The 12,541-nt window shown below is 41.6% G+C and overlaps 1 protein-coding gene across 1 annotated transcript; it reads right to left on the bottom strand.

Annotated features, from left to right (window-relative positions):
- Nucleotides 1-3,261: 3,261 nt before the first annotated feature.
- Nucleotides 3,262-10,190, bottom strand: si:ch73-290k24.5 (F-box only protein 41). The gene is made up of 13 exons (XM_053482854.1): nucleotides 9,549-10,190; nucleotides 8,108-8,318; nucleotides 7,845-7,918; nucleotides 7,610-7,734; nucleotides 7,330-7,478; nucleotides 7,105-7,188; nucleotides 6,895-7,010; nucleotides 6,578-6,730; nucleotides 6,330-6,425; nucleotides 4,598-4,716; nucleotides 4,342-4,500; nucleotides 4,123-4,238; nucleotides 3,262-4,019 (listed from the first exon to the last, which is right to left on the bottom strand). Exons 1-13 carry the CDS (start codon nucleotides 10,184-10,186, stop codon nucleotides 3,942-3,944), a joined length of 2,118 nt encoding a protein of 705 aa, XP_053338829.1. The 5' UTR covers nucleotides 10,187-10,190; the 3' UTR covers nucleotides 3,262-3,941.
- Nucleotides 10,191-12,541: the final 2,351 nt, after the last annotated feature.

Below are 12,541 nucleotides of genomic sequence, written 5' to 3'. Positions count from 1 at the left end.
ACATGCAGATTAGGCTAACTGGTGTTTCCACCCGCCTCAATTGCCCCCGCCTCGTACCCCAAGTCCCCTGGGATATGCTCAAGGCTTTCCACGACCCGGCGCAGGATAAGAGGTAAAGAGGGTGAATAAGTGTATGAATGGATAATTAAAAAAATGCTGTCTTCCCTCTTCCTGGTGTGATTGACAGAAGGGAGAGTTTGCCCCTCCCACAGCTAGTGGGGCATCATCAGACTATTACACTACATGACAATTTGTGTAACAGACAACACACCTTCCTTAACTGAGAAGTGACACCAGGACAATTCTAAATGTGGACACTGTTGACATTTGTTTTATCATCTCACAATATTTAGGAAATATAAGAGACTGTGCTTTATTTGTCATCCTACACAATTTGGTCTGAACATTAACTGTGGCTGATATTTGTTGTGCACTAGCTGTTAAACCACAGTACTGCTGAATTCTTAAATTCGATTGGTTAGGGGTTGTTCATTTTTTTATATATATACAGTCTATATTACAGTAACGCAGTTGTTCTATTACAGTCTCGTTTCTATCCTAACAACCAATACACTTTTTTTTAGTTTAATAATTGCTAAGGTTGAAAAATTATTTTTAAGGAAATGTTTTTTTTTGTATTAATTGAAGTCTTTTAATTTTATTGGAATTTTTTTATGTTTTTATGTATTTTTTTTTGTTCAGCAAAAAGCTAATTTTTAATATTGCCCAAGGCGTGTAGTGGTTAGCACTGTTGCCTTGCACCTCCAGGGTCTGGGTTCGATTCCTGGCCAGGCTCAATTCTTGTCTCTGTTTGCATGTTCTTCCTGTGCTTGGTGGGTTTCCTCCCACATTCCAAATATATGTACAGTAGGTTAGGCTAATTGGCGTTCCCAAATTGCTCATAGTGTGTGAATGAGTGTGTGAGTGTGTGTGTGTGCCCTCCGATGGATTGGTACCCTGTCTATGATGTGCCCCGCCTCATGCTCTAAGCCTCATGGGATAGGCTCCAGGTCCCTGTGACCCTGAATACAGGATAAAGTGGTAAAGTGAAAATGAGTGAGTGAGAGTAATATTGGCCAGGGGTTAAACAAGCAACTAATTTTTTTCCCCTATTGTGACCTTATTTATGAAGAGACCCTCCCAAAGCTCAACTCTGACCCAAGCATACTTTTCACAAGCTACAAAAATAAGGCTAGGTTAGTGAGTGACAGCTAACAGCTAAAAGGTAACCTGGCTTTCTTTGCTTTAAGTTGTTAGTTTAAAAGCTTATATTACTATTTTTTGAGTCTTGAGTCTTTCTTGTTTTTTTAATGTGGTCTTGAGAAATTATTCTCCAGGATTCCGTAATGACTTTTTTTTAAAAGTCCAGTCTCTGTACTTGAGCAGTTTCTGTGGAATGCTTTTTTTAAACCACATAGTGACCTATGAATCATTTAAGCATTAAAAAAGAGTGTGAGAAGTGCAGTGATGATGCAACCTACAGAACTTTAACTAAATGCTGGGTGGTACTGAGAAGAAACAGGCTGAGATGAAGTAGACAAAGTGTTCAAGACAAGATCAGGTAAGGAAGGCTGGTGTGAAAAATCAGCATTAAGAGGCGAGGAAGACGAAGGAGAATGAGACCTACAGTTGGCGGTAATGTACCCTACTGGATTTCAACCACCATTAAACACCAAAGAAGAAGAAGAAGCGGAAAGAGGTCTAGATGATGACAGGTGATCAATGGAATAAGGTTGCTGCTGAAGTTACATAAAGAATATTTTTTTTAATTGATTGTTTTAAATCTTTAGGAAGTTGTCACAGTGACTGTCACAGTAAACTATGTGTTCCTTTATTTTAAAATATCATTTATTGTAATGTAATTTAATATCAAGAAATGGGGAGAGGACCCAAGACCTTTGCCTAGTTTATATATTTCTCCCCTTATTTTACTGACAACATGAGAAATGTTTAATAGGGTCCTAAATGTGGACGTTTCTGGTCCCTGCATTCTGACTGACGGAAATTACACTTCCACAAACGGGTGTTCAGGGAAAGTTCGTTTTAAGCTACAGACTTAATTGAATGATGTGTTTGAAATATGAGTGAAAGAGAAAACAACCTCAAGCATGCCAGAATGTATGATCCGAGTTTTACTTGGGCTACATAAATTGAAAGACACACTTTGGAGATGATGAATCCAAACTTGTTTAAAAGAGGTGGTTTCTCAGTAGATGTTCTACAGCATTAAATCTGGTTGTAAATGAATAATAAGTAGACTGTGTTGTTCTATAACTAATAGGAAAAAAGTCATTGTAGAATAAAAAGCTGCTGTGGCATAAGAGGAATAAAACACTTTTGGCTTTTGGGTGTTTGGCTGTAATTATACAGGAATATATGAACAATTTGCTTACAAAATGCGATAAATGGCATTTTCAGGCTTTCACTCACTTTGGAAAAATTTAATTTACTGTCACACAAGGATATCTGTAGCAAAACCGCTATATAACCTTATTTTAAAAATATTAAAACTTTCACAATTTGAGCAAAGTATAATACATAGGCAGCGGCTTTTTTTTTAGCAAAAGTGCACATGTCGAGACGATCAAATTGCATTGCTTTTATATGTCACGTGACCAGTGAAGGAAGGATACTTCCTGTTCAAAGCAGCAGGCTGGTGTGACTGCTTAAACGTGTTCGGGTGATTTTTGAAGAATTAGTTTTTTTAAAAATCACACAAAATTCATACTGATATAACCATTACTGAACAACAATTGTGACTTAAATATTTTGACATTTTTTCTTCAACTTGGACTAAAATTGGACCTTTCAATTTGCGGTCAGATGGTTTGGTAACAGTATTTCCACTTCATCACTTCACACAAATTTCGTTGATGATTTTCTTGTAACAGCAGGTCGCCAATGTCTTTTATTTGTTGCATAAAGTACATAATATACACTTGAATGCAAATCACATGACATATTCTCTTTAATTGTTTTTTTTTCCTCTAATAAAATGTGCTCATTGGAAGACATAAATAAAATAAAAGGTAATAAAAAGAAAAACGATCTTCTAACTATCTTCATCTTATTGAATGTTCAGTCTAGAGGTGACATTGGACTAGTTCTAGAACTTTGCATGTGCTATTCATTAAAGAATGAGCAGTCGTTAGGAAGCACCTAAAAAAGTATAAAAACCAAGCAAGGATGATTGTCCAATTAATTAATTAATTAATCAATTAATTAATTATTTAAAGCAGATATGACAGATTATTATTACATTAATATGCGCTTGTCTTATCCAATCAGTCGACAGCTGCGTTTTCTGTCATCAAACACTAGACTAGAAATATCTCAGATCTGTGCATAAGGGAGCAAAAGTGGAAAATACGTGACAGTTGATCAGGCGGAGTATGAAATGAAAACGAAAAAACAAAACAGGAAGCATGCATTAACTCATCAAGTCTAAGTGATATCATTATGTAAAGGCGTATACATCGTCTTACAGAACTTATAACTTTCTGTTAGTAACATGCTCGTTTAGCATGAAACGCCACCAGCGAGGAAACACTGGCAAATGTCATGGCACGAAATTGGAAGCCTGTGTGTGTTTTGTTTATTATTTTTATATGAGTGCATAGGTGTAGGTATGTACTTGTGTATGGAGAATAAAGTGCAGTGTGTGTGTGTGTGTTCTGTTTGTGTGTGTTCAATGTGTGGGTGTAAAAGTGTAGGTTATGAATATTTGTATGAAAAACAAAGTCTAAAATGCTTAGTGTGTTTGTGTGTGTAGAGAGGGTGCATAGGTGTAGGTGTGTATTTGTGTGAGTGTGGAAAATAAAGTGCAGTGTGTGAGAGTGAGTGTGTGTATTGGTGTGGATGTGTGTGTAGAGGTGTAGGAGGAGTGTCAAAGTGGGATGAGTCAGGGCTAAAAATGTGCAGTGTGTGTGTGTGTTTGTGTGTTAAGAGCCAGGTAGAATGTCACACTGGTCCACCCTGACATGAAGGATGTCTGACAAGCCGGGTCTCTTCTTCAGCGCCTGAACAAGAGGAAGAGGAAACGATCAGTCGGGGGAAAAAATCCTCCATTAGTTGGTTAATTTTCAGATTATTAATGAAAAAAAAAAGAAACATGGTTATGACCTGCAGGCTGCTGACCATCTCGTTAAAAATTCTCTTCGCTTCTTCACTCTCAGGGTTGTCAAAGTAATCTTCAGAACTCATGAGCACGATGATACACTTCAGCCTTAAACACGCACCTGGAAACAAATGTGATGAGGAAAATCCAGCTGAGAAATATAGAATTATAGTGTGTGTGTGTGTGTGTGTGTGTGTGTGTGTACGTTTATATACTATACACACTATGAAAGTGCAGGATGGCTTTGGCAGTAACAGGTGTGTAGCTGAAGATGAGTGTGTGTAACTGCTGTAGTCCTCCCCTGCATAGCTCTGCTGCCCCCTGCTGGCTCATCTCACTCATGTGGTCCAACTCCAACACACAGACCCCAGAGCAGTTCCTCACTGTAGTGGAGGAATCAGAGGGAATATGGGTAACAGAGAAAGAATGACCTAAAATGTTAGCATTTTAGCATCCAAGTGTCACTTTCCCATCACTCACCCAAAGAAGATAATCCCTGAAGACCACAGCCGGATCCGCCCACTCCCACCTGATGCAGGTGAGGCCAACATCGACCAATCGTCTGCAAGCAGCGGTTACTAAAGCGACTGGGCTGCTGGCTGAAAGAAAGAACACATGTAGTATCTGTAGATTATACCCATATCACCCATAAGTCCATAACTATTCCCAGGTGGGAAATAATGATGATGATGATGACGAGGAGGAGGAGGAGGAGGAAAGGGGACAAAGAAGAAGATGACTTACCCTGGCTGTAACAGTTTGATATTTAGGACAGAAATTATGGTGAGTTTAATGATGATGATGATGAAGAGGAGGAGGAGGAGGAAGAAGAAGGAGAGCAGTTACCTTGGCTGAAGTGGTGCAATTTTCAGGCTCTAAATGATGATGATGATGAACGAAAAACACTTACCATGGCTATATTGATGCTATATTCAGGAGGAGAAGGATGATGATAGGAAGAAATAAGAACACTCACCATAGCTGTAGTGATGTTTAATTTGATGTTTAGCCTGGAAATAATGATGATGATGATGATGATGATGATGATGTAGAACACTCATCATGGCTGTAGTGCTGTGATTTTCTGGTGATGACGATGATGATAATAATAATGATTTTGATGATGATAAAAAACACTTACCATGGTTGTAGTGGTGCGATGTTCAGGCTGGTGATGATGATGATGATGATGATGATGAAGATAACAAACACTTACCATGGTTGTAGTGGTGCGATGTTCAGGCTGGTGATGATGATGATGATGATGATGATGATGAAGATAACAAACACTTACCATGGTTGTAGTGGTGCGATGTTCAGGCTGGTGATGATGATGATGATGATGATGATGATGATGATGAAGATAACAAACACTCACCATGGCTGTAGTGGTGCGATGTTCAGGCTGGTGATGATGATGATGATGATAATGAGGAGGAGGAGGAGGAGGAGGAAGATGATGAACACTTACCATGGCTATAGTGGTGTAATGTTCAGGCACGTGATGATGGTGATGATGATGATGATGATGATATTTATAAAGAACACTCACCATGGCTGCCATGGAGCGATGTTCAGGCTGGTAATGATGATGATGATGAAGAAGAAGAACACTCACCATGGCTATAGTGGTGTGATGTTCAGGCTAGTGATGATGATAATAATGATGTTGATGATGATGATAATGATGTTGATGATGATGATAATGATGATGATGATGATAATGATGAAGAACACTCACCATGGCTGCAGTGGAGCGATGTTCAGGCTGGTATTAATGATGATGATGATGATGATGATGACGATGAAGAAGAACACTCACCATGGCTATAGTGGTGTGATGTCCAGGCTGGTGATGATGATGATGATGATGACGATGATGATAAAGATGATAATTATGATGAAGAACACTTACCATGGCTGCAGTGGAGCGATGTTCAGGCTGGTAATGATGATGATGAAGATAACAAACACTTACCATGGTTGTAGTGGTGCGATGTTCAGGCTGGTGATGATGATGATGATGATGATGATGATGATGAAGATAACAAACACTTACCATGGTTGTAGTGGTGCGATGTTCAGGCTGGTAATGATGATGATGATGATGATGATGAAGAAGAACACTCACCATGGCTATAATGGTGTGATGTCCAGGCTGGTGAAGATGATGATGATGATGATGATGATGATGATGATGAAGAACACTTACCATGGCTGCAGTGGAGCGATGTTAAGGCTGATAATGTCTCTGCATCCTGCACCTAAAGCCCAGATCACCTCCTGACCCACAGGATCAGATGAGCTTCTATACACACACACACACACACACACACACACACACACCATAATTTAATAATGTATTTCTGATATGCAGATGTGTACATGCGTATTTATAAATGTGTGTGTGTGTGTGTGTGTGTGTGTGTATATACATACATGTATGCATTTGATCCTCACCTATAAGTAAGTGCCTGTAGAGCTCTGCAGTGGCAGCTGACGAGCCACAGCGTCCTGTCTGTCAAAATATTTGGGCAATGAGTGATGGTCAAAGACACAAGACTCCGCCCTGCTGCACTTAGCACCGCCTCCATCCCCTCCTCCAGACACCCTCTATGTAAAGAGAGTGTAAAGAGAAACAACGTGTGTGTCTATGCATACCAGGCTGTCTTACTTACGGATGCTCATGTGTTTAAAATATTTCTGTATGTCTGTGTGTGTGTGTGTGTGTATGTGTGTGTGTGTGTGTGTGTGTGTGTGTGTCCGTCCGTGTGTACCTTGTATTCTTCAGATACTCCTCTTTACTCTCTTTCTTGGCACGCGATCGAGGCTTTAGGTGGCGCAGGATGAGAGTGTGTGTCTGGCTACACCACTGAGCAATAGTCACCATAAACTTCACACACAACAACATGCATGATTATAAAAAAGGTAAAACATTGCTTGTGTGTGTGTGTGTGTGTGTGTGTGTGTATTCACATCTTTCATACCTTTGATGAAATGCGATCATTTTCTAATGTCACTCTAGTCCACACTGCAGGGTGACGGGCAACACACCACCAATCCTTACACACCTACAACACACACACACACACATTTCTTAAAAGACATCTCATACCCTCCAACATCTTTAGGAATCGAAATTATTTTACATTTTATTTTTATTATACAATGATATTATTAAACTATTAAACGTGTAAGGTCATAACACACACCTGCGCAGCAGTGAGGAGCGAGTGTGTATCCAGGTAAGGAAAGACACAGAAAAGCCACGCCCTCCTCTTCATTCGCTTCAAACGCATTACCGATCGGTCAGGCCTGTTGCGGGTATGACGGCGGGAATGACGGTCGAAGGCGGAGTTATCTGCACGCACGGATGGACAGATGCAGATAAAACTACTACTACATCAACTAAATGATTTCACATTTAAGGAAGGAGTCTCCAGTGTCAGTGATTTGTAACAGACAGTGTGTGTATGTGTGTCTTAGTGTTACCTATTCTATAATGCTGCTCCAGAGAATCTGCGCTATAGACAGACCAGCTGTCTGTATCAGCCTCCATGTCTGAATGGTTCCTCCGGTAACACTGTGCCTCGCAAAGCACCTCACGCAACCCAGATCTGATTAGGTAATAAGAGTACACACACACACACACACATGCAAACACACACACCATTTTTACATACGGAGTTGCATGCATGCCCTGGATGTTATAGGATGCTATGATTACCTGTGACCTGGACTTCCTGTGTGATCACATTGTGAACAGCAGCACCTCGAAATCCCTGCTTCACTGTAGCTCCCCTAGAGGAGGAGGCACAAAGATGGTATATTTTTATTCTACAGGCAATTATGACAAGAACAAATCTGCACAAAGCTAAAAAAAAAAAAAAAAAAAAGCATTGTGATGATGTCGGGTTGTCACAAAATGATGACATTCATGTGTCTGAACAGAAATCTTGCATTTGGCTTAATTAAAGGCTTCAACCCTACCCCATGTAACGATCCTCCTGCAGCTGTGAAGGATCCATCAGGTGATGTGACGTCGGTGTGTGTGTGCGAGGGCGTGTGCAGCTCCTGCAGCTGTCGCTCGGCTCTCTCCGCCCGCTCCAACAGATTCTCGATGAATCTCTGCAGGCGGACCTTGGCGCTCGCCTCCTTCAGAGCGGTCTCTTGGACAAACCTGTCTAAATCACAGACCTCTCTGGTACACACACACACACAGACACACGGACACATGCACATGCAGTCAGGGGCCACGTTAGGAAACGAATCATAGCCAGGTGGCATCATATGGGGATAAAATAAGAATATGAGTGAATGTCAAAGCGTTAGTCAGTACAGCAAGGTGGTAATATCTAACAGCTTTGGTATATTATATACTGTTTGGGTTAAACAATTACCTTCTCGCTCCCATTTAAAAAAGAGACTGACCCATTTACACAGACACACATGCCGAGTGTGTCGAGTCATGCCACTCTGCACCCTGCCGTTCTGCCCATCTGCCCTATCAAGCTGCATTTCTACAGGCACTGAGGCAGACGCCCACATACTCAAGTAAAGCCCTGTAAAAAGCTGCCATGGCAACAGGATGTTAATTCCAGCACCGTGCGCTTTCACAGGCTGCAGCGAGGACGGACGACGCTGTATCATACATATGCTGAGAAAAATTGAACAGTGAGGCAAAATGAAACGGCAAATTATCAGCAGTCAGTCTCAGACTTCGCATATTCTCATCGGAAATTGATTTAATACTGTGGAGTTTTCTTAGCTTTCAACATAAAGGTGTCAAACCCACTGGCAAGGGAAACACTCAAGGGAAGGAGCGCACTGGTAGGCGCTTAGTCTCAGTAAAAATATGGATGGTGAAAGCACTTTAGAGAAGGCAGTACGTCCGTGAATGACAATCCGGGACTAGGGTGCTCCAAGCCCACTGCAGTCGTTCCAGCAAACATTGTGTGCAAGTGGAACGCCTGATCCTTAAAAAGGAACAGATAATTTGCTGAGGAAGAGACGCATCTGTCCGTGTGAACTTTACACACAATCATTCACCAACACCACTTGCACGTTACAGGAACTCAACTGGGAGTTATTGCCACATCCCCCGTACAGTCTTGACCTTGCTGCAAGCCATTTCCACATGTTAGGGTCATTAAAGGAGTTCCTGGGAGGCCAGTGTTTCAGATATAAAGCGGAATTTTGAAGCAAAACTTTTATATAGAAAAATAAAAGTCATTTATATGCTCATAAATGTGTTCTGTTATTCTGCACAATCAAAAGTCCTGGTTTGACTTTAACGCATTATGTATTTATACAAAATACCTTAAGGCCTTTTGTTTGTACAGTATAAGCATGGATTGGAGAATTGTACAAGCATGTATTGGAGAATTGTAGTAGCAATAACAAAGAAGCTTTTCATTGCTTACACACTTACTGCTGTTTAAGGCTGAGCTCCTCTTCCCTCTCAATCAGCTCCTGCCTCAGGCTGGCTAACATCTCCACGGAAACCTCCACCTGGTGCTCCAGCTTAGCCGCCTTTTCCTCCGCTTCCTGCTTTTCCTTTTCCATTCTTTCACTTTCCCTCCGTGCCCTGTGCACTTCACCACTCCTCCTCTTCACCTCTTCCTGCAAGGTCCCCAGACGCATGGACACGTGCTCCTGGACCTCCAGGGTCAGCTGCTGGAGACCAGCCTCCATGGCTAACCTGGCCAGCCATGGTGTGCTCACTGGTGCCCGCTCAGGCCTGGAGAAGGAAATTAGGGAGGGAGAGGCAGAGGAGGACAGGAGTGAAGGAGCGCACTGGTGAACAAGCAGCTGAGCAAGAGGAGGAGTGGGTGAAGGAGTCAGGCTCAGTGTATCCATGAGATCCAGATGTAAGGGTTGGCTGAGCTCACTGTTCAGCAAGGAAGACGAGATCTGAGTCTGGGCAGGAAGAGCCATCAGGGCACCCTCGGACTTCCGTCGTGGGGTCAGACAGATCATTTGGCACTTGTGATTTATTGGGACGTCCCCAAAACCGCACAGCTCCCCACAGTCAGGGCAATGCTTTGGCTGCTCTGCAACAGTCGACATCCTTGGCTATCTGGAAGGTGTATTAAGAGTGCAAAACACTTACATGGTCTCACATTTCATTCGAACAATTATGTATGCCTTGAAAATGTGTATTAGGTAAAAAGTAAGGAGAGCAGATGCTGCAATTATGAGAGAGGTAGGCTTAAAACAGTCTCTGAGCATATTTCAAGACACACTTTATCTAGCTACATCTTTCTATCCATGACAGAAGTTAATCCCTTTGGCGACATTTTATGATGCTTGAAGCACATAGCTAGTGGTCTCACCAGATAGATCTATTCGTCCAAATATTACCTGTAATATTACATCTCCAGATGTTAATCTGATCTTATCTGATCTGCAGCAGTTGTGTTTTGTACTGCACCTTCTAACGTACAAACATTTGGCTCTCTTTTTCCTGCCTTACCTCTTTTTTTGCCATAGTGTGTAATTCCCATGCCTCTAATTTCAGTGGAGTAAGAGTGGGGCGGAAAATGGGTCAGACTGTATCTTTTGTTTAACAGAGCATGGCAGCAGTAGTGTCTAATTCTTACAAGAGAAGATCTGAAATAATAAATGAGCATAAAACACACAACCTACTTCTCTTAGGCGTGCATGCATTATACATGAAGTACAGTACGACTCATGTCTAAGACTAAGTCCAATGCTTTTCCAGTACATAGTGGTTATAAATATAATTTAATGTTCCACTACGAGTTCATCATAGCTTAGTTACATTTCTTAAAGTTATTAATGTTTCAATATGCAATAAATATCCTGAGAAAGAAATGAAAAATGCTCTTTATTCAATGTTCATCTTTCAACTTCTATTTTAAACAACACTTTCATTGTTACACACATTTATATACACCATTCATCTTATTTATTCATTTCTTGGGGTTATTCCTTGAGCCCCGCATGTGTGTAAGAGAGAGAGAGAGAGAGAGAGAGAGAGAGAGAAATGGGGTGCTTTCTGTTTTTTTATGGAAATGTGGACAGGAAGCATTTATCTTTTTTCCTGCCATAAGGCGGGAAACACCCTTGATGAGGTGCCAACCCATCACAGGGCACAGGTGCACGCCAAATCCCAGACAACAAGCAATTTGTAAATTAGCCTACAGCTGCATGTCTTTGAAATGGAAGAAAAAAACTGAGAAAACTCCACATGTATGGTACAGAATGAAGGTGTGATAAGAACCAACAACCCTGAAGGTACAACATAGGTGAGATGAGAACCAACAACCCTGAAGGTACAACATAGTGTTGCCAGCCACTAAGCCACCATGCCAGCCAGAGACCATAGCAGAAAAATGGTCAACTCCCCAAAGCACCTCATCGTCTATACCGCTTTATCCTGTATCCAGCATTGCAGGGGGATTGGAGCCTATTCAAGGAGACTTAGGGCATGAGGAGGTGTAAACCCTGGATGAGGTGCCAATCAATCACACACACACACATACACACTAATTCATACACTACGGGCAACTTTGGAATGTCAATTAGCCTAATTTGCATGTCTTTGGACTGTGGAAGGAAACCAGGGTACCCGTAAGGAACCCACCAAACACTGGGAGAACATGCAGTCAATCTCCATGTACACACACCCCGAGGTGGGAATCGAACCTGGAACCTGGAGAGGACAAATTATCCAATATGGGTAAGGATATGGCATTGTTTGTGTGTTGTCTTGTGTCAAAGTTAATAATCAGCCTGTTAGGATATGTTCCTGAAATCGCATTTACATACATTTTGAATAAATCTATAATAAATATAAGGTATAGGCTTAAGGCTTGTGATTGAAAATCTATTCGTTCAGTTACGGATCACACTGATCACATTTCCGATCCCATGTAACAATGTAGCAAGTAGTCTCAAACATGACACATTGTATACATTATGGGGGGGGGGGGTCTAATCACTAGAATGAGCAACGGTCATATCACATCTGCAATCATCTGGCTTATATACAATACATTAGTGACGCTAGGACAGAGTAATGCGACCCAGCCCATCTTCTGCTTTTCTTTATTTAAACACGGATACAGACCGCTGTGCTGCAGATGTTCTATACATGCATAAAGAATTAATCCGGTGAGCTATACTTACTCAGTTTCCCTGCCTGGCTCTCCCGCACATTGCGCCTCACGCACGCGCCGCGGCGCATCAGATAAAGCTGTAATGGCTCCCGAATCCTTTACACGTCCCCATCGTCGAATCTGACCTCTTTTAGTTCGAGAACAGGCGATGTGAGCGTCCCGGTACCCTGAGAACGCGCTCCTAACTGACGTCATGAGACGACGCACGGGAGCGCGCACGTGGAGTGGGTAAAGAGATCGAAAGATTGAAATATATAAAACAATAACCTCTCGTAATAAG

Source organism: Clarias gariepinus, chromosome 22, assembly GCF_024256425.1.
Source record: "Clarias gariepinus isolate MV-2021 ecotype Netherlands chromosome 22, CGAR_prim_01v2, whole genome shotgun sequence".
NCBI lineage: Eukaryota > Metazoa > Chordata > Actinopteri > Siluriformes > Clariidae > Clarias > Clarias gariepinus.
Note: the sequence above shows the minus strand (reverse complement) of the source record. Positions and strands in the feature narration are given on the sequence as shown.

Bases quoted from the DNA above. Each gene is read 5' to 3' on its own strand.
- si:ch73-290k24.5 (XM_053482854.1), bottom strand. From the start codon at position 10,186: ATGTCGACTGTTGCAGAGCAGCCAAAGCATTGCCCTGACTGTGGGGAG. The intron at 7,011-7,104 runs GTATGAAAGATG...TTGTGTGTGAAG, and splicing joins ATGATCGCATTTCATCAAAG to TTTATGGTGACTATTGCTCA. The intron at 6,426-6,577 runs GTGAGGATCAAA...GTGTGTGTATAG, and splicing joins CTACAGGCACTTACTTATAG to AAGCTCATCTGATCCTGTGG.